At 44.1% G+C, this 23284-nt stretch overlaps 1 protein-coding gene across 1 annotated transcript; it reads right to left on the reverse strand.

The window, feature by feature from the left end:
- Nucleotides 1–14800: 14800 nt before the first annotated feature.
- Nucleotides 14801–22488, reverse strand: LOC137346007 (probable G-protein coupled receptor 139). Its single transcript, XM_068009307.1, has 2 exons — nt 22387–22488; nt 14801–16582 (listed from the first exon to the last, which is right to left on the reverse strand). Exons 1-2 carry the CDS (start codon nt 22451–22453, stop codon nt 15672–15674), a joined length of 978 nt encoding a protein of 325 aa, XP_067865408.1. The 5' UTR covers nt 22454–22488; the 3' UTR covers nt 14801–15671.
- Nucleotides 22489–23284: the final 796 nt, after the last annotated feature.

Genomic DNA, 23284 nt, shown 5'->3' on the forward strand with positions numbered 1-23284 from the left:
GATAATCACTGTGGAGGATGTTTAAATCCTTTCCTCAGCTGTCGGTGTATCTCAATCTGAAATGTGATGCTCTGATACCTATTAAATGTTATATATTGAATTTTCACTGAATGAATGTGGCCCCTGTATGATTTGATACTGATGTGACCCTGAATGATTGTGTTCCATACATACATGGCTCTACAACATTCCCACAGTGTGATGTGCCAGGATATCTCTTCAAGGCAATTAATGAAAACGGGGAGATTCATAGAAGGAGGCCATTCGGCCCATCGTACATTTTAAAGAGCTATCCAATTATTCCCACTCCCTTGTTCTTTTCCCAGAGCCTTGAAAATGTTCCCTTTTCATTTATCCAATTCCCTTTGGAAAGTTACTATTGAATCTACTTCCACTGCCCTTTGAGGCCATACATTCCACATCAAAACAAACTCAATCCAGTCCGGATGGGATGCATCCTCAGTCACTGAGGGAAGTAAGCATGGAAATTGTGGAGGCTCTGGCCACAATCTTCCAATCCTCCATGGATATGGGGGTGGTCCAGAGGACTGGACGATTGCAACTGTTACACCCTGTTAAAAAGGGGGAGATGGAGAAATCTGTCAAATACAGGTCAGTCAGTTTAACGTCAGTGATGGGGAAACCTTTGGAGGCAATTGTCTGGGACAAAATTATTGCCATTTGATAAAATATGAAATGAAAGCCAGCATGGATCTGTTAAAGACAAATTGTGTTTGACTAACTTGATTGAGTTCTCTGATTCAGTGAGGGAGAGGGTTGATGAGCCTAGTCCGGTTGATGGGTGGTACAGTGGCGCAGTGGTTAGCACTGCAGCCTCACAGCTCCAGCGACCTGGGTTCAATTCTGGGTACTCCCTGTGTCTGCGTAGGTTTTCGCCGGCTACTCTGGTTTCCTCCCACCACCAAAAGACTTGCAGGTTGTTAGGTAAATTGACCATTATAAATTGCCCCTCGTATAGGTAGGTAGTATAGGTAGGTGGGAGGGGAATAGAGGGACAGGTGGGGATATGGTATGAATATGGGATTTGTGTAGGACTAGTATACATGGGTGGTTGATGGTCGGCACAGACTCGGTGGGCCGAAGGGCCTGTTTCAGTGCTGTATCTCTAAATAAAAAAAATGGTGTGTAGATGGACTTTGAAAACACGTTTGACAAGTTCCACATGATAAATTTGTTTGCAAAATTAAAGCCCATGGTATTAAAGAAACAGCATGGATACAAACTTGTCTAAGGAACAGAAAGCAGAGAATAGTGGTGAGTGGTTGTTTTTCAGATTGGAGAGAAGTATACAGTGGTGTTCCCCAGGGGGGTGGTATTAGGATCACTGCTCTTTTTGATATTTATTAATCACCTGGGCTTGGGTTTACAGGGAATAGTTTTAAAGTTTACAACTGATACAAAACTCTGAAATGTAGTAAACAATGAGGCAGATAATCACAACGTCAGGAGGACAGAGATAAACTGATGAAATAACAGATGAAATTTAACACAGAGAAGTGTGAAGTGATACATTTTGGTCGGAAGAATAAGGAGAGACAATATGAACGAAATGGTACAATTTTAAAAGGGAGGCAGGAACAGAGAGAGTGGGTGTTTGTACACAAATCTCTGAAGGTGAGAGGACAAGTTGAAAAGGCTGTTAAAAGATCCTCAGCTTTATGAATAGAGGTGTAGAGTACAAAAGTAAGTTGTTGTTGTTATGCGAAAGTTCTGCTAAATCTTTATAAAACACTGGTTAGGCCTCAGCTGGAATATTGCATTCAATTCAATTCAATTGAGGGCACCACACTTTATAAAGGATGTCAAGACCCTGAGGAGAGTGAAGAAGAGTCAGAGAGGCATAACAGCACAGAAGGAGGCCATTCAGCCCATCGAGTACATGCTGGCTGTCAATAGAGCAATCCAGTCAGTCCCATCACCCGCTCTAGCCCCATAGCCCTGTAAACGTATTTCCGTCAAATGCCCATAAAATATTCTTTTGAAATCATTCATCATCTCCATTTCCACCAACCTCATAGGCAGTGAGTTCCAGGTCATTACCACTCGCTATGGATGAAATGTTCTTCCTCATATTCCCCCTGCACAAAACCTTAAATCTGTGTCCTTTATGTTTGATCAGCGAATGGGAACAGATTTTCTTTGTCTACCTTATCTGCAGTTATATGGAGACAGTGGAGAAGCTGGGATTGTTCTCCTTAGAGCAGAGAAGGTTAAGGGGATATTTAATAGAGATGTTTAAAATTATAAATGATTTTGATGGAGTATATAAGGAAAAGCTGTTTCCACTGGTAGGAAGGTCAAAAACAGAGGACACAGATTGAATATGAATGAGAGAGGAGGAAGAGAGAGAGTGAGAGAGAGAGTGAGAGAGAGAGGGACAGAGAGAGAGCGACAGAGAGAGAGGGTCAAAGAGATGTGGGAACAGAGAGCCAGGGGGGACAGAAAGAGAAGAGACAGAGAGAGGGAGGGATCTGGGGACAGAAAGAGTGTGATGTGGGAACAGAGAGAGAGAGATAGATGTGGGGACAGAGATGGGGTGATGGTGGTGGTGGACAGAGAGAAACAGGGAGACAGAGACAGGGATCAAGATAATTCCTGACAGATGGACATCTATCTGGAATACTCTGTATCGTTACATCAAGCATGCAGGCAGACATTGTCTACTTCTGCAAGCAGAAACAATGCGAAGTCTTCCACTACATCAATGTTAAACATAGTGATGAGAAAGTTAATAAATTAGTCTTCTCATTTAAACCTTGTTCACAAAATAGCACATTTTTTGTGATTTTGATGAATAGTAAAATACATTTCTAATGCCTTTATCTTTCCGAAACTTGCTCACGGACCCCCTGTGTCGAACAACAATTATTACGCGGCCCCTCATGCAAAAACGTTGGACACCACTGGGTTAGAGTCACACCTAATAGTAAGGAGGATGGTTATGGTTGTTGGAGGCCAATCATCTCAGCTCCAGGCAATCATTGCAGGTGTTCCTCAGTCCAGGGTTCTCGGCCAAACCATCTTCAGCAGCTTCCTTAATGACCTTTGTCCGTCATAAGGTCAGAAATGGGGATGTTCACTGATGATTGCACAATGTTCAACAACAATCGCAATTGTTCAGACACTGAAGCAATTCATATCTATATGCCGTTAGACATGGACAACATTCATGACTGGGCTGATAAATGGCAAGCCGCATTTGCACCACACAAGTGCCAGGCAATGACCATCTCCAAAAAGAGAGAATCTAAACATCTCCCCTCAATGTTCAATGGCATTAACATCACCGAATCCCCCATTATCAACATCCTGAGTGTTATTATTGACTGAAGCTTAACTGTACCAGCCCAAATAAATACTGAGGTCAAAGAGCAGGTCAGAGACTGGGAATTCTGCAATGAGTAACTCACATCCTGACTCCCCAGTGCCTGTCTATCATCTCCAAGGCACAAGTCAGGAATCTGATGGAATAATCTCCACTTGCCTGGATGGGCACAGCTCCAACAACACTCAAGAAGCTTGACACCGTCCAGGACAAAACAGCCCACTCGATTGGCACTCCATTCATCCCCTCCATCACCAACGCACAGTGTAGCAGTGTGTACCATCTACAAGATGCACTGCAACAACGCACCAAGGCTCCTTCGACAGCATCTTCCAAACTCGCAACCTCTACCACCGAGAAGGACAAGAGCGGCAGACACATGGGAACACCACCACCTGCACATTCCCCTCCAAGTCACACACCATCCTGACCTGGAAATATAACGCCGTTCCTTCACTATCACTGGATCAAAATCCTGGAACTCTCTTCCTAACAACACTTTGAGGGTACCTACACCACATGGACTCTTGTGGTTCTAGAAGGCAGCTCACCACCACCTTCTCAAGGGCAATTAGGAATGTGCAATAAATGCTGGCCTTGCCAGTGATGCCCACAAACCATGATTGAAAGAAATAACCTTTCCGCCTCTCTATTTTCCTTTGAGGCCCTCCTTAAAACCAACCTTTTTGACTCAGCTTTTGGTCATCTGCCCTCCTATCTGCTGTTGTAGCTTGGTGTAAAAGTTTGTTTGATAGTCACTCCTGTGAATCATCTCTGGAGGTTTTACTATGTTAGTGATGCCCTATAAATACAAGTTGTTGTTGTTGATTAGAATGATTAAAATTTACTTGGGAGGGAGGGGAATTGGGACAGCTGGAAGTCAGGGGGATTCCTATAAAATTAAAGACCAATCATATCTCAGGATTTGGTGTGTTAGTGCTGTATAATCTCCCAAATTAAAGCCTGGCTTTCCCTCTGACTGATGCTGATGGGGAAGGGGCCTGTGGGCTCAGTGTCCACTGCCGGAAGTGACCTCACTGCATAGACACCATGGTCAATATGATCACTGCTGCCTCTTCCCCTCTTCAGTCACCATCTTGTCAATACCCGGAAGTTATTTCACCATGCAGACATTACTTTTTTCCAAAAATATAGTTTATTCATAAAATTTGTAAAATTATATTACTTAGCAGTTCAAACTTACATTACATAAAAGTGCAATACAATTGAATTTCTTTCAATACAGTATGTGTCAATCTGAGGTGCTACACCACACTGACTTATATCATGTGTACAAGGTGTGTGATGATAATAAAAATTACTGACAAAATCTGAAGAGTTATCAAAAACTGACTTGGTCTTTTAAAAAATGGACCTTTCTTTAAAAACTGAGCAATGCTCCAAAATGGCCACCAAAGGCCAACTTGGCCTTTGGACATTTAAACTGTCTGACAGGGCCAAATGAAAATGTTCAAAGCTCAGGGGTGTCAATCGCATCTATCCTACACCCATTCTAAAATATTTCAGAATTGAATGGGTTCTTCATAAACAAAGAAGGTGTGAAGTAGCCACATCCTGCGCCATTGTGCGATCACCATGGGTAGAGACCAATGCATCTCCCACCCAGAGGTGAGATGTAACACATCTTTACTTTGGAAAAAGCAGCCTAGAGAGAGAGAGGATGAGAGACACCCAGAACGCAGCATCCAAGAAGCTTGTTACCAGCAAACCAGAAGGCATGTAGAATTCTACATCTGCACCTATACAACAGTGAATTATAAGTAATCCACTGACTTTACCTGAACTTTCAACCAAGAGAGAAATCTACAATCACGTCAGGCCTGCAACCAATGAGAACTTGACTTCCAAAAGAATTCAACAGGTTATCATGAGTCACCCAAAACCTACCCCCCACCTGGCCACTTATAATTGCTCACCCCTTTTTTCTTCTCCATCAGCGTCTTCGTGTCTGTGTGTGTTTGTGAGCATGCACAAGCGAATGCAAGAGTGGATGTGGATGCAAACATTTCAGATTAAGGTGTATTCTTCTGTTTGTTCTCTACAGTGTTAGAAACTAAAGAGATGCACCAGATAGACTAATAACTACACTTCTTAAAGAAGCAACATGATAAAAACATAAATGGGTGTGAATCGAAACCAAATACCTTTTGATGGCCACATTTAATGCTCAGAGGTTTGTAAATCAGGAAGAGATATCCCATGATAAGTTAAACAAATTAAGTATTGAAGATTTAAAAAACATAGCTACAGATATGGGAATCACTTTCAAAAAAAAGGAAAGGAACTTGAACTGGTGAAAAGTTTAGCTAACCATTTTAAACTTATCACTGAACCAGAAGAAGAAAGCCTGGAATCAGAGTGCAAAAAAAATAATTCTAGCTGGAATTCAGTTGCAGATGAAAAGGGAGGAGATGCAGTTTCAAAAGGAAAAGGAAGAGATAGAGTTTCAGCTTCAGAAGGAGAGTGAATAAAGGGAGTTTCAGCTTCAAAAGGAATGAGGAAAAAAGAGAGTTTCAGAGGGAGAAAAAGGAAAGAGAGGCAAAACAGTTTGAGTCAGCAAAGCTGCAAATCCAAAATGAGAATTCTACCAGCCACTCAAAACTTATCCTCAATTCAGAGCAAAACTTTGATGTATTGAGAAATAAGTTCCAACATTTAATGAGGAGGAGGTGGAGTCATATTTTATTTCATTTGAGAAAATAGCTACCAGGCTAAAATGGCCAAATGAATTTTGGACTCTCCTCTTACAAGGTAGGTTCATGGGTAGGGCTCGTCAAACTTTTTCTCTGTTATCAGATGAAAGTTCTTCTGATTATGAACAAACTAAAACTGCAATTCTATATCCATATGAGCTCGTACTGGAAGCAGATAGATAGAAATTCAGATACAGCTGGAAAAGACTCACAAAGACTTACATTGAATTCGAAAGAATTAAACACATGGCTTTTAATCACTGGATACGATCTCTCAAGCTAGAACCCTCATATGAGAATTTGAGAGAAGTGATGTTGCTGGGCCTTCCAGCCACGGACTTAATTTGGGTGGAGGTGGGAAGGTGGCGGGGTCCCCAAGCTCTCCCCACCTCCAAACTCACTGCGGGGGAGAGAATAAAATTCCCAAAACTGAACCAATCAACTGGTAAGACTCGATAAAATACCAAATAAATCAGATCTCCTACTGAGGTCCCTGGCATCACAGATGCCAGTTTTCAGTCAATTCGATTCACTCCATGTGATATTGTTAGAATTTGCTTGCATCCTATCAAAGTTAATCACATCTCAATGTGATTGTCAGGTAAGGATTTGTGTTAACATTGGAGATTAGTCAGAATAATGGAAGTAGCAACTAGCAGACACATTGTCTACATCCCATGTGAGGTGGGAGTGTGAGGTATTGGCCAGAACACTGGAACATCACAAGAAGTATTGCATTAACTATCTGCTATTGTCTAGGTCGTCCTGTTCAGGTCAGGTTGAACTGCTTCACAGTTAAACTATCAAGATGGCAATGATCTCAAGTCTGGCGTTTCGCCGAGAAGGAACCTAGTTTCAATATGCATTCTGGGCATCGTGTGATATGACTCACAAAAAAGGGGTTACAATGATCAGGGAACAGCCTTCTAGAGAGGGAGAGCTCTCAGGACGATCAGAACTTCAACCCGTACGGAGGCCAAGCTTGATCATCTCGGGTCTTCAGGAAACCAGGTTGCATGAGTCTATTGTACAACTGTAATAGTTATTGTACTATTAGTGTCTGAGTAATAAACTTGCATTTGAACAATGTGCTCAAGCCTAAATCACGGAAATCATTTAATTGAGTTTAAGAGATTTCCTAACATACTGGCATCCCCGGGTGGGCCTTGAGTAAAAGTGTTGAAAGAAACACAAGGTGTTTTGCTAGCCATGGTTCCGAAGAAAGGGGTATGGGTCGTTACCAAGTGAAATAAATGAATGGACGGTCTCTCAGTCTCAGTTACCAGTTGAGTACAGGAGGTAGGTGTCATGGTAGAAGAGTTAGTCATTACTATTCAGAAATATGTGGACAAGAAGCTAGGAGCAGGTAAATCATCAGTGCCTGAGGTAAACAGTCTGAGACAGGTGTCAGAACGACATCAAAGGTGCAGAAGGAAAAGAAAATTAACTAGCATGATTGGAACAACATGATTATTCTGTGGCAAATGCAGAAAATAACCAAATTAAAAGATGAATTAAAAGGACAAAAGGGAGTGGTGGAGATGAACCAGAGTCAGTTGAGTGAGGTTAAGAAGCAGTTAGAAGACAAAAAGCAGCGTTGTGAGTCTCTGTCCGGATCACTTTCTTATTTAAAGATTGAGATTGGTGATAAGATCAGAAAATTGATGCAGTGTGAGGCAGAGCTGGGAGAAAAGAGAGGGCTGGTAGAACAATACCAAAGGAAAGCCCATGAGCTTAGTGCTGTCCTAAGGGGTGTTCTTCGGCAACGTGTGGAGGAGCAGAGAATTACTGGAAAGGGAGACAATCATGTTGTTTGTCAAAAACAGATTTGGGAGTTGAAGGATAATTTGGAGCAATAGCGGGGTCTAATGTTTACTGTATCGGGGAGACAGGTTGGGAAACAGGAAGGTTTCATGTGAGGAATAGAGTGCAATGATCTCACATGGTCTACATGGGAATATGAATGTAGAAGGGAAGAACAGAGTGATCTGAATGTGAGTTATGATAACAATGGCTTAGAGGGAAAAGGGGTGATGATGTCCCTTGAGGTAACAAAGAGGGGAGGATGTGGGAACCACCACAGTACTGTTTGATGCTCTGCAGTTAAAAGAGAGAGCTCAGAATATCCCACAGATTAGACATAGGGAGGATCCGAGTCCCAGTATAACATCAATAGAGCAAGTAGCTGACTTACATAATTGTGATGAGGGAGAGAGGGTGAAATTGGTACTGCATGTGTGCCATCCAGATGTGTATAAGTCTCTTCCTCCCTCGATTAAGAAAGGCACTGGGACCTGGAGAGGGGTGAAAGAGACAGTGTGGAAAGCCACAGGTCATGGGTCAGCATCTGATCACAGCTCCCTAAAGGACCTGCTGGAATGCAAGCAGGAGGCTCGCGAGTCCCCGAATGTGTTTACAGACTGATTATGGAATCACTATCAGGCAGCCTTTCCTGGGCACGATCGTGATAGTGATGACCCTTTCAAAGTGAGAGGGGAAAAGTTTAGGGGGGATATGCGTGGACAGTTCTTTACGCAGAGGGTGGTGGGTGCCTGGAACGCGTTGCCAACGGAGGTGGTAGACGCGGGCACGATAGCGTCTTTTAAGATGTATCTAGACAGATGAATGGGCAGGAAGCAAAGAGATACAGACCCTTAGAAAATAGGCGACATGTTTAGATAGAGGATCTGGATCGGCGTCGGCTTGGAGGGCCGAAGGGCCTGTTCCTGTGCTGTAATTTTCTTTGTTCTTTGTTCTTTTTTTAAAACACTGGATTCAATACCTGATTGGGGCTGTGTATGAAAGATATAATGTGATTAATGATGGTTATGATCCCTCTAATAAAAACCACAATGAGGAGTGGGTAAGGGAGTGGATAAACCAGAAGTGGGAACAAGTAAGATCCCAAAAGGCAAAGATCCATGTGATCCAGCCCCCAGGTGTACGTCCCACAGCGCCCCCATGGAGAAACGAGGGGAGGCCACAGTATGGGCCTCCTGCCCGGCACTCCCCTAAAACACAGACTCGGTCAGCTCCAGGGTGTTGGAACTGTGGCCAAAGGGGTCATTCTTCCAGGTAATGTCCAAATGGGGGATCTAGCAGGCCTCATGGGAAGGCCTGGATAGGAAGAAGGACCGATGAGGTGCAATGTTTATGGAAAGAAATTGAGGAATTAAAACGATATGTGAGCGAATCCAGGAAGGTGGGAGACCAGGTGATGGCCCAGGTCAATTGTCAAGAGGGGAAATGGAACCCAAAGTTCCAGCGTCCTTACCCGATTATTGACAAATTAAATCCACAAGTATATAAAATACACTGTCCAGGGTCCAAACGGAAAAATGCAGACTGGTGGATCCATGTTAACCAGCTGAAACAGTATAAAGGTCCTGTACCTAAGGGGAAAGTAGACAGTTTAAGAATGATCATGCTGGATAATGCTGATGAATGGTGACCACATGATGAACCAATGGCCATTACTGACAGGGAGCTGTGGCCCTGTCCAACTACCCAGCCCGTGTGGGTACGGTCCGGTGACTATACGGTCCTGAGACCCTCTCCTTCACCCCAGTTATCCTCACACCGGCCAAAACAGGGCCGGAGGCGAGGCCAGAAGAAACAGTAAACAGACTGTTCAGTAACCAGATACTGTGTTTGATCACTTCCCAGGTATGGTGAGAATCATTGGGTGTCTGTGTGTAATAATTGAATTGAGCCTGCTTCATATGTACCACTCAGCAGTGATTAAGGGTTGGTGCCGGAGTGACCCTCAAGATGAGCGACATAAATACAATCCAACCATAGAAGAAGAAAGGGTGAGAGAAATTGAGGAACGACTGAGTCGACAGTGGAACTGCCGCTGGGAGGTGGCAAGTCCTGGTTACATGGAAGAACTCTTGGATGGGAATCGAACTATTGGTGCACATGTGGAGGAAGGGAATGGGGTTTGGGTAAAATGTATTTGTAATGGTAATGGAACAGCAGTGGGGATCCGGTGGCGGTGGTTTCAAACCAATTCAGCATGTTTGCCCCTCCAGTAGGGGATGTCGGGGTGCCCCATAAGGGGAAAATATCCAGACAATCTGATGGAAAGAGTGGCCTGCTACTAATTCAAATATTAAACTGGTCTCAGTTCTGGAATAGACACAGTGGTAACGTCCATTGTGAACCGGGTGATGACAGTGCCTATGTCAGCCCTCGGGTGAGGTTAGAGACCATTGGGAAACCAGGTCAAATCATGGCCGGAAGTCCGGCTCCTCCTTGTCCCATGTTACTCCATAATCCACAAACAAATGAATTAGAAGTGATGGAATCAGGCGATTTGCTCTATAATGATGTGTGCTTTGAAATTGTTCTGGTTGTTTTTAATTTAACCTCTCTGCATGTGCCTGACGGATTGTGTCACAGTAACTACCTGAACTTGTTTCACCTCATGTTAAATGAAGTGTTCGGGGAGGTGCAGGTGAGGAACCACAGGACAGATTGGAGGAGCCCTGACTCAGACATGGGTGAAGGGCTGAAGACCCAACACAAACGAGGTTTAGCCGAATGGGTGGGGATAGGAGTCACCGCCGGTGTGGCCGGCCTGAATTGTATAGATGTCGAGTCTATGTGGGAATATGATGAAGTCATGTGGAGGCAACTGAAGGGGCTTTTAACCAAATTAAATGACCAAAGTGGGATCTAATCCATGAACAAGGTAAAACCCTGTTATCCACCTGAGAGATAGTAGCGGCCATGCAGTCCCTCTCGGATAAGTTCAATGAGATTATTGGTTCTGATGCAACATGAATGAGATGCATGGAGTCCATTTGGTTTAAGATCTCTAACAGCTTTATTACAGTTAATCTGTTAGCTACAGTACAGAGCAATCTATTTCCAGAACCTTCATTTGGGTGTTACATTTGCAGAGTGACTCTGGCTTTGAGTCACATGACTGCATCCTGGTACTTAACTCATTTTCATACTGAGATCTGAAAGGGACATCACTCTTCAGGCGTTCACACAACATTCCATTTATTTCCAAATATAAGTCTTGCATGCTAAAAGTAAAATCACACAATATTACATCACATCAAAATTAGTTATACGGGATATAGATTATAACATTTACAGGTATAAGGGTCGGAATTGTGAAATTTACAAGCGCAGAGGCTTAACGATCCATATATCCTTTCAGTGGTTTGACAACACTTGCTTGGGGAATTTGCATCTCAGCTGTTGCTGTTTTTTTGAGGTTTCTCTCTTTCTGCATTCAGTTTCTGTTGTTCTGCCTTCAGCCTGCTGACATACTCTGTTGCTTTTCTCAAGGTGACCATTTCTGAGGCCTTGTCATTCTTGGAAAGTTCCGGCACCTCATCTTGAAGAGCCAGGAGACAATGCTTCAACTCATTCCTCCTCTGCTTCTTCAGGGCATTGTGTGTCCTTTGCCTCTCCTCATCCACCACGACAGAAGGCCTGCGGCTCAAGGTTGAGGACTTATCGAGGGAGCAGCCCTTGGCCTCGTGGAGGTACCTGTCTATTCTGGTTTGTTGTGGTGCTGGCAGTTCTCTAGAGAGCAGAAGTGAAGGCGCAGTACAGTTGTGCTGTCGTTGCATTTGTAGACTGCACCGTTTGATGCTGATGAGATCTGCGAGCAGGATCTGGTCCTTGGAGATTTCCCCTTGGCAAAGCTCCCCACTACCAGCCTTTGCTTCTCAGTAGTGACAATGTCAATCTCTTCTTCTGAGTCGCTGGAGGAAACACTGCCTGTTGACAAAGAACTTTCACCATCTGAGTTTGGATCTTCATTCTCTTGGTGTGGCGTCTCTGAGATGAAGCTGATACATTCCAAACCAGAAGCACTGAGATCCTGGAGGAACTGGGACTCAATGCAGACACCATTGGTCTCTTCTGCTATAATTGGTACCTTCATGACCTCGTGGATGGTTATAATGTTGAGGTCCTTACATGCTGGTAGTCCTGTCACTGCTGGTTTGCTCATGTCAACCAGGTAACATATTAGTGATTTCCATGCTGACTTGCCATAGCAGCATTGCATTGTCAGTGTGTCACTGCAAGGGATGGGTGACCCATTGTATGTAGATAACTTGGCAGTTGCCGGTTGTATTATTAATTTCCAACGACTCTGGTACATATCCTTCAGGATTTGGACTGGTAGGATATTTGCACGAGCCTGGGTGTCATTCTCAACCCTGAGTCTTATCGAGTCATAGAGTTATACAGCACAGAAACAGGCCCTTTGGCCTATCGTTTCTGTGCCGGCCATCAAGCACTTAACTATTCTAATCCTATTTTCCATGGGTTTGGATATGCGGCACTGGTGGATCAGGAGGGGTGCTAGGTTATGTCAAAGCAGGTCGTGTGCCTTCTCTCGCAGCTGGCCTGTTATTTGAGACGGCGGTAGGGTTTGGTGCCTACCGAATCACACAAGAACATATGGTTGTTTCTGATTGCTTCAGGAGCACTGACTGGAATAATAGGATTGAGATTCTACAATTGAGGAAATTTTGTGTCGTCATGGAACTGTATTTAATTTCTCCTTGGATTATAACAGTGTGCCTTTAAGAATCTGTTAAAAACAGTGCACCTTTAAGACAGAGAGAGAAGTGTGCCACAGCTGCATTTTTTACCTAGGCAACAGCAGGAGAGTGAGGAGATCACATGGTATAATGTTTCAATTTAACTGTGCAAAAACCAGCAAAAAACAGTTTTGAAAGACACCAGTGAAGCATGCTTACTGAAAAAAGAGCTGTCTATTTCTCTCAGCAGAAATTCTACAAGGAGCTACAGGCCTAGTTACTTGCCTAAGGAGGGAAAATCCCTTTGAAGAGACCATTTGTATTCCTGAGGCAAAGTTTCGACTGAGAGACTGTTGATTTTAAAATTCAAGTAGACCTATTGCTGTGCACATCATTGAAAGAACTGTGTGATGCCTGCTGCAGCTGAAGTGTTTTGAATGCCTATCTATTGAAGGAATATTTCATCAAATCTGCATGGAGACTTCAACTGGCACCCGATTATTTTTACAGTAAGATACCTTACCCATCAGGAATCTAACCCACAAAGACTGATAACCCAATTATTAATTTATTCTTAAGAAACAGCTCTTTTTGAAAAAATTGTTCCTTTTTAAAACCGGTTAACTGTAGATTTTTGAGTGTATGTGTGTGAATAGGGGAAGTTAGGTTAAAATAAGAAGTTATAAGGTCTTTAGACATAGGTTAATCTTAATAGTCTTTAAAATTTAGTTTCATAAATAGTTAACTCTTTGTTGTCGAAGGATAGCTGGTTTGATCTATTTTATTCCAGGGGTTACAAAAGTGTTTAATTTGGCTGTTTTCTGGTTGGGTGGGAAAACTTCAATATGCTACGACATGTGGAGTGACGGGACTGAATTGACAGTGTGTTACTCCCATCTCGGTCGTAACAGTGTGTTTGCCAGCTTTCTTTGGGCACATGGTGTTAATAGCGGCAAAAAGTTCCAGTTGTTTGACTTCATCAACGTTATGTATCAGGTTCACAAAGCGAAATCCCTGTTTGCCCTCGGGCTGAAAATTGTTCCATTCTATGTCTTGTCTCAGGTCTGTCGCACTGTGGACTTAATGTATCAGCTTGCATTTTTGTCGGTCTTTGGAGCTCTCCTTGCTGCTGTTGCCCTGTTTCTGCACCTGCCCTCTGTTTGTCTGTGGTCTACTGTGAATTCTGGCAGCGTCTTTGGAGACAGATTTATTGCATAGGCAGGCCAGTGTCCTTTTGCACTGTATGCCTTGCACAGGTCTTCAAATGCAGGACAACTTTGCTGTGAGTGGGACCAAGTACACTTACCACACAGCTTGCTTGCTCTTTTCGACCTGGTCATGGTCCCAATACTGTTAGCTTCACCGAATGCTTGCAGGTGCTGTTGTCCAGCTACAATGGCTCCATATTTCCTGCCATCTTCTAGCAGTGCATGAATGCTGTGATATTTCTTTTTCCACAAGAGGTCTTTATGAAATATTTCAATGGGTATTGATGCAATAAACAGCTCTATTATTCGGTCAGGCATCTCACTTCCTGAAAAATCACATTTGTTGCCATTAATACTGGTCTGTTGATTCCTGGGGCTGTTGCCTGTAGGACATAAATTCCAGGCAGTGAATTCTAAAATTCACTCATTACCTCTTCCAGCCCTACATCCCTCCCTAGCTCTGTAGCCTTCTCCAGTCCTTCAAGCCATCTGTAACATTTTGCTTTTGTAAGAATAAATTTGTTATCTGAGCAGATGTGAGGAGCTGAGAATCGAACCAGTGGAGGTGGAGGACAGACTTCTGCTGCAGTTTCCGTACCTGTCCTGCAGGGGGCACTCTGACTCTCCTCCAGCCCCCTTTCTGTCATCTCCTCTCAAGGTCACCTCTTGCATGCAGCCTCAATGCTGTTTGCTGTGTGTAAGCCACACCCCTGGCCAGTGCACCTCGGGTCATCCAGCTGTCGTTCACCTCTTGCTTGCCGCCCTGCTGCTCTTTGGTGTGTGTGACTGGCCCCTTCCTGCCAGTGTACTTTGGGTTGTCTAGTTGACAGTCGCCTCTTGCCGGCTGCCCTGCTGCTCTTCGCCATGTGTGACCCACCCCACCCCCGTCACCCCATTCCCCACCCCCACGGGCCTGCCGCGTCAGTGTTTAGTTTAGTTTAATTTAGTTTAGAGATACAGCACTGAAACAGGCCCTTCGGCCCACCGAGTCTCTGCCGACCATCAACCACCCATTTATACCAATCCTACACTAATTCCATATTCCTACCACATCCCCACCTGTCCCTATATTTCCCGACCACCTACCAATACTAGGGGCAATTTATAATGGCCAATTTACCTATCAGCTTATGTGGGACCTTATCAAAAACCTTCTGAAAATCCAAATACACCACATCCACTGGTTCTCCCTTATCTATTTTACTGGTTACATCCTCAAAAACTCCAGTAGATTTGTGAAGCATGATTTCCCCTTCGTTAAACCATGCTGACTTTGTCCAATCCTGTTTATGCTTTCCAGGTGTTCTGCTATCACATCTTTTATAATAGACTCTTGCATTTTCCCCACTGCTGATGTAAGACTAACTGGTCTGTAATTCCCCGTGTTTTCTCTCCCTCCTCTTTTAAATAGTAGGCTTACATTTGCCACACTCCAGTCTGTAGGAACTGCTCCAGAGTTTGTAGAATTTTGGAAGATGACCACCAATTGATTCACTATTTCCAGGGCCACTTCCTTTACTACTCTGGGATGTAGATTATCAGGCCCTGGAGATTTGTCAGCCTTCAACCCCATTAATCAACCAGCAAGTCTTTGGCATGTGGGAGGAAACCGGAGCACCCGGAGGAAACCCACGCAGACACAGGGAGAATTTGCAAACTCCACACAGGCAGTACCCAGAATTGAACCCGGGTCGCTGGAGCTGTGAGGCTGTGGTGCTAACCACTGTGCCGCCTCACGTTCGACTCCTCACACAGCCTCCACTCCCAATGCTGGGGGTATTTTCACATCCCCAGCGATTCCTGCTGTCATTCTGTTGATGGAAGTCTGGGGATAAAATATGCCATTCATGGACTGGAAACACTGGGACCTGCCTCTGGGCTGCTCTTAGTTGTTTTGTTCATTCATTAATTGAATAATTGATGTAACCGGATATTTCACCGCACTCTTGACCTGCTCTCTGAACTTGGACTGAGTCGCCCCGTAAATAAATGTGTTTGTGCAGCAACTTAAAGTCAGCAGCATCCATCCCACTTGTTGAAATATAAATTCCGAATCGGTGTAATCCATGTGTTCTGTTCCTGTAATGTGATAATATAAGAATTCGATAACATTTACCAACCACAGAAGTGTGAAGTTGCCGGATATGGTGAAGAGTAAAATCACAGACTTCCTTCTGCTCTCCATCTCTGGGTCACTGTGATTCTCTCCCTTGCTCTGACCCCTCAGTCCCTTACGGACTTGACTGGCCACTAAAATGTATCTGACTGTCAGAGCATTGAGCAACAGGATTAAAGCGAATGGGATCAATGGGGTTAAAACCTTATCAAACCAGTCAAATCCCACCCATTCGGGCTCTGTAAAATAGCTTTGCTTTACAACACAGAACCACGGTACATTGTCAATTATCTTTCCAGGTTCATATGTAAAGTAGAAAGTGACATTTTTTGAACAGAGCAGAATGCAGGTTGTTGCTAGAACCACAGCCGCAGTTTTCTCGGTGCAATATTTTGTTTTCAGCTTCTGGCAACAAATGGCCACAAATCGATCAAAGGTGAAAGTGATGGTGAACCAGACAGAACAGTCTATGGCTGCAAAGAGTAGGACAGCGTTAACACTACACACAGGGGTGATGTCCAAGAAAGATCCTGGGAAATAATAATAACTGATTTGCCACAGTATGACCTCAGTGATGATGACCAGTAGATCCGCCATTGCCATGGCCACCAGGTAGCGAGTGGTGCAGGTGGAGAGGCCGCACTTTCCCCGGGACAGGATCACAATCGCCAGTAAATTAACTGTAAGAGAGAGAAGGGAAAAGAGTCTGGAAATTACTGATCAAACATTCTCCATGTCTGACCCAGACAGTAAGGGCAGGATTTTAGCACCAAAAACAGGGGGGAATTGGGGGTGGTTCAGAGGTTAAAATTTTAAAATCTCAATTCCGACCGCAAGCAACCTCCAGCCCGCCTACTTCGGGGTTTAATGGAGTCGGGAATGAGGATCGTTCCCCCATCGTGTCTTGCATCAGACGCTACGCCCGCCTGCTTCACTCACCAGATTGCGACCACTCTCCAGAATAGGAGACGCCTCCCCGGGGTTGAGGATCGACAGACCAGTGATTGGAGATGTCACCACTCTCAACCCCTCTGGAGATACTGACTGGACACCCCCCGATATCAGGCATTTCCCCAAAACACTGGGGTCAGCATTTGGACCACCCTGGTCCTGAGGCCTGCTCCAGAGACAGCCCGGCCCAACTGAAAGCCAAGCCTGTCAATCAGGCTGACTTCAGGGCGGGGAACCTGTCAAGGATAAAAGAGGCAGTCTGTGGAGTTAAAACTCTGAAACTCCGCTCCCCACCTATGTCACTCACGCCTGTTAATAACCAGGAATAAACATTGGAGTAAAAACAAAATACTGAAACTGCTGTAAATCTGATAAAAATAGGAGAATGTTGAAAACACTCAGCAGGTCAGGCAGCATCTGTGGAGAGAGAAACAGAGTTAATGTTTCAGGCTGATAGACTTTCATCAGAACTGGAAGATATCAGAGATTAACAGTTTTAAAGCAATCATGTAGTCAGTGAAAAGTGGGGTAGAGGGGAAGGAAAGAACAAAAGGGAAGGTCTGTGATCGGGTGGAGGGCAGGAGTAATTCAATGAGAAAAGGGATGATGGTGCAAGGAAAATAGGATAATTAAAGAAACAGAGGATGGGTCCAGAGGAGGTGTAAATGGTTACAGCAGAATAACAGAGGGAGAGGGGAGCATGGAAAATCTGGCAAAGAGGAGAAGGCTCCAGTGGCCTGGAAAAGTGATGGAGAATGGTGGGTAGACCCCAGGGGTGTGGACCAGCCTGCCAGCTGTGTATCAATAGGGGGATCCCCACCCCAAGCACCAGCCCACACCCCCTCCACTCCCAGTGACTCTGGTGTCGCCATCCTCCATTACCAGCACAGGCTGTCCCAGAAAGTGGGAGTAGTGGTTATAATCTGAAGTTTTTAATCTCAGTGTTGAGTCTGAGAGGCAATAAAATGGTGAATTAAAAAAATACAATACTGCTCCTCGTTAAACTTCAGTGGAAGAGTGTAGGAGGTCGGAGATAGAGAGGTCAGAGTGGGATTGGGATGTAGAATTAAAATGACAAGTGACCAGAAGCTCAGGGTTACACTTGCAGACTGAACGGAGGAGTTCAGCAAAGTAATCACTCAATCTGTGTTTGCTCCTCTCCCAATGTCCAGGAGATTCCATCGTGAGCAGCGAATACTGTAAATAAATTGAAAGAAATCCAAGTAAATCACTGTTTCACCTGGAAGGAGTATTTGGGACCTTGGACAGTGGGAAGGGAGAAGGTAAAAGAGCAGGTGTTTACATCTCCTGTGCTTGCACGGGGAGGTTCCTGGGGAAAAGGAGCTGATGTTGAGGGTGATTGAGGAGTGGATCAGGGTGTCACAATGAGTGGAGGGAAGGGAGGGGATCAGAATATATGTTTGGTGTTGGACTTAGCTGGATGTGGCAGAAATGTTGGAGGATGATGTATTGAACGTGGAGGCTGGTGGGATGGAATGTGAGGACAAGGGGAACCTTATCATGGTTCTGGCAGGGAGGGAAGGGGTGAAGGCAGTAACATGGGAAATAGGATGGACATGGTCGAGGGCCCTGTTAACCACAGTGGAGGGGAATCCTCAGCTGAGGAATAATGAAGACATTTCAGAAGCACTGGTGTGGAAGGTATCATTGTCAGAACAGATGGAACGAAGGTGGAGAAACTGGGAGAATGGAACAGAGTCTTTACAGGAGGCCAGGTGGGTGGAAATATAATCAAGGTAGCTGTGGGAGTCGGTGGGATTATAGTAGATATTGGTGGACAGCCAATCCCCTGAAATGGAGATAGAGAAGTCGGGCAAAGGAAGGGAAGTGTCAGAGACGGACCATGTGAAGACGAGGGAGGGCTGGAAGTTAGAAACAAGGTTGATGAAATTTTCCTATTCAAGGCAAAATCAGGAAATGACACCAGCACAGTCATCAAAGTATCAGAAAAATTTGTGAAGGAGGGGAGCTGAGTAGAATTGGAACAAAGAATGGTTCACGTATCCTACACAAAGGCAGCATAGCTAGGACCCACACAGCTCCCATAGTGACAACATTAGAGTGTGGGATATCCCAGTGTTTACACCCAAGGTCCACACACCTATACTTTACAACAGGATCCAAGCACATGGATCACGATCAGGAACCTGTGAGGGTTTTCATTCCCAGACTAGAGCCGGTGAGGAAGAGAGGAATTCCAGTGGGAAAGGTGAGTGAATTAAACAAAATGAATCAATTCCAAATGGGGCTCTCGGAATGTCCCAGCAGGAGATGGTGGAGGGAAACTGGCCGGGAAACGGCCTCATGGTGTCTGTCAGGCAAGATCCCATCCACTGTGAGTTTAAGGAGAGCTCGGGTTTACTGGACTTTGGAGCAGAGAGGGGCTGATTGACAGGGAGAGAAATGTAAATGGAATTCTGCAGCACAAAATACAAAAAAAGAAAAAAAGAGGTAAAGATAGCAGATGCATGAATACCTATTCATTAATCATCATCAGAACATAGAACAATTCCAAAAAACTACAGACCAGTTAGCATAATGTCAGTGATAGGAAAAATAATGGAATCCTTATTCAAAGATGTAACAGAAAAACATCTAGAAACACATAATATAATAAACAGTAGTCAGCACATATTCCAAAAGGAAGGTCATACTTGATCAACCTTATTCAATTCTTTGAATATCAGAAAGAGTGGATAAGACTAATACAGATGTCATATACATTGATTTTCTAAAGGTCATTGATAAGGGTCCACACAGCAGACTCACGACTAATCTCAGAGTAAGTGTCTGGGACCAATGTCCCAGACACTGCCATCACAATGCCCGGGTATGTCCTGTTCCACTGGCAGGAGAGACCAGCAGAGGTGGCGGCATAGTGGGATACAGTCGGGAGGGAGTCACCCTGGGAGTCATCAACATCAACTCCGGACCCCATGAAGTCTCATGGCATCAGGTCAAACATGGACAAGGAAACCTCCTGATACCCACCTACTGCCCTCCTCAGCTGAGTCAGTACTCCATGTTGAACACCACTTGGAGGAAGGGTGGCAAGAGCACAAAATGTACTCTGGGTGGGGGACTTCAATGTCCATTACCAAGAATGGCTCGGTAGCACCATGACTGACGGAGCTGGCCAAGTCTGAAAGGACATAGCTGCTTGACTGGGTCTGTGGCAGGCTGTGAGGGAACCAACGCGAGTGAAAAACACATTTAATATCGTGCTCAATCTGCCTGCCACAGTTGCATCTGTCCATGACAGTACTGGTAGGAGTGACCACCGCACTGTCTTTGTGGAGACAAAGACCCGCCGTCACATTGAGGATACCCTCCTTAGTGTTGTGTGGCACTCCCACCATGCTAAGTAGGATAGATTTCAGCCAAATCTAGCAATGCAAAACTGGGCATCCATGAGGTGCTGTGGGCCATCAGCAGCAGCAGAATTGTACTCAACCACATTCGGTAACCTCCTTGCCAGGTATATTCCCCACTCTACCATTACCATCAAGCTGGGAGACAAATCCTGGTTCAATGAAGACTGCAGGAAGGCATGCCAGGAGCAGCACCAGGCATACCTCAAAATGGTGTCAACCTGGTAGAGCTACAAGCTAGGAATAATTGCGTGCCAAACTGCGTCCCTATCTAACATGGACTGCAGTGGTTCAAGAAGGCAGCTCACCACCACCTTCAAGGGCAATTAGAGATGGGCAACAAATGCTGGCCTTGCCAGATATGCCCACATGCCATGAATGAATAAGAAAAAAAGTGGAGTTAGGGGACAAGCAGCAGAATGGACAGTGAGTTGGCTACAGAAACAGAAAACGGAGTAGGCGCAAAAGGTATTTCTTCAGATTAGCGGAAGTTGGGAAGTGGTGTTCCACAAGGATCAACGCTGGGAACATTGTCGTTCACCATTTACATAAACAATATGGACTCGGGAAACAGAAGCACGATGTCAAAATTTGCAGAGGAATCCGAGTTGTGAGTACAGTTAATACTGAGAAAGAAAGCTTCAAAATAGCTGAAGACATTATTAATAATCATTCATAAACTGTGCAACGGACATTTAAATGAAAACATGAATTTCAGTCAAGAGAAGTGAGGTGCTGAATATTGGTCAGAAGAATAAGGCTTTGCTTGGAAAATAAGCATCTGAATGGTGTCAAGGGGAAAAAAGGGTTCAGGGGGACAGATTTACAAATCATTTAAAGTAGCAACACAGGTTAACAGGGCTATAAAAATACCAACAAAGCACTGGAGTTCATTTCTAGAGGAATGGAATTGAAAAAGCAAAGAGCTGATATTAAACTAATATAGAACCTTGGTTATACAACACTAAGTGTGCTGTGTAAAGTTCTGGTCTCCATATTACAAAAAGGATATTAATGCACTGGAGAAGGTGCAATTATTTTAACCAGAATGATACCAGAACTGAGAGAAGTGTATAATTTATATCATTAACAGTTTATTAATATTATTTACAGATCTCTGTCTGATCTCTATTCTGAAAACTCGATATGTCTGTTCCTCAGTTATAGGTGTCTCTCCTCACAGGAAGACACCTCACTGAGTTAAGAGTGGGGATTGGTACAGGTTACATGTGTCGAGACTTTGAATGATATTTAAGAACTGATCCGTCAAACCATAATCAGTTACAGAAGTGGATGATTCAATAAACACAGCCCAATATTCATCCTGTGTAATAGGCAGATAATAAAATTCACCACTCATGACCCACAGATTCTCAGGACCAAGTTGGGGGAAGGAGATTAATCATCACTAAAATACCTAAAGTGTTTACAGTAACTATACTCAGAAAGAAATGTCATTATCCAGAGGATTAGAATACTATAACAGTGCTGCCCTGCTGTTTCACTGTCAGTAAGTAGTTAACATCTGCTTCTGTTGGAGCAGTTCAATCGGAGACAGAGCAATATCAATACATTTCACTTTATACACTTATTACCAAACATCAGCAAAAGCCACTTTGCAATCAATTACATTGTTAAAACAGAGGTAGCTTCATGGAATGGAGAGATCAGATACCTGAAACTACGATTTCAAAGTAGAACCAAGTTGTACAATTGTGCTCAGTACAATTCCACAGTGACAGATACTCCCAGTAATACACGGTCACTGGGATCAGGTGTTCCACTCCGGTTAGTGACCCACACATTTTAATTTTGCACTGACTGAAACTCGCACTAATACCTTCACTCAAAGTTGCCTTCACTGAGGTCTAATTCAGGATTAGACAATATTCTACTAAATGCAATAACTTGATAATTCAGAGAGCCTGTCAGTTACAAACAGAGGTTTATTATCAGCTGAGACAATGGAATAAAACTGCAGAGATAATTCAGGATATTTGACGTATGAAACTGATATCACTGATCGGGTGTCTGTATAACGGTGACCACTAGATCAGCATTTAACATTATCAGTCACAGAGTAAAACCAGAGACCAGCTCACACACAGAATTACACAACTTCAATGGTTATAGTCACTTACCAACAACACCAACGACAGCAAGAAATGGGTAATATATTTTCAAGATACTGTCAATTGGAAGATACATTTTCTATGTGAAGTGTTGTGTCCCTTCGTGCTGCAGACAATCTCTCTGTAGTAAACTGAGGCAATACATTGCCAGAGCCTGTAATTTATACCCTGTGGGATCTCCCCGGGGATATTGAGGTTGCAACATTTTTCAAACTGTTATTTTTTAAAAAATTGAACAAACAGATTACGACATCGAGTTCAGTCCGTGTTGTGATATATATTTATTTCGGAGATTGATTTGGAAATCTCCAAAGACTGGACAATTCTGATCACATTAATTAACCAATGAAAATTCAAAACTGTATTCTCCCAGCAATGAGGTTGTTCCTTCAAACACCATCAGTCCCATCTCTAGATCTCATGTTGTTTCAGTGATGTCCTTCACTCGACTGTGGTTCGGGTGGTGAAGAGCAGATTGTGGCCATCGTCCATCTGAGCCTTGAGCTACAGGCTCTCATTGCAAAGCACAGAGACCTGGGACTGCAGGCAGTGAAACTCTGGGGAGTCCTTCACCATCTCACTGGCAAGAGTCTTCAGCTGTTCCTGGGGAGGGGAGAGTGGGGAGGAGACACAGGACAAGGACAAGGTTAACCAGAGAGAGATTCACTGCCTCACACTACGTCTGTCCAATCAGAGTAAGTACTGGAACAGGAGGAGGCCATACAGCCCCAAGAGACTGTTACACAGGAACAGGAAGAGGCTATTCAGCTCCTTGAGTCTGTTCTGTCTTTTGAAGGAAGTTGCAGGGAAGTCGTGGGGGAGGTAATTGGGGAATAAATGAAGAGTATTAAAGCTACAGAGGATCTCTTGACAGGGAGGATGGGCTGTGGAATATTCTAATTTCACC

This window comes from Heterodontus francisci, chromosome 29 (assembly GCF_036365525.1).
Source record: "Heterodontus francisci isolate sHetFra1 chromosome 29, sHetFra1.hap1, whole genome shotgun sequence".
Taxonomy (NCBI): Eukaryota; Metazoa; Chordata; class Chondrichthyes; order Heterodontiformes; family Heterodontidae; genus Heterodontus; species Heterodontus francisci.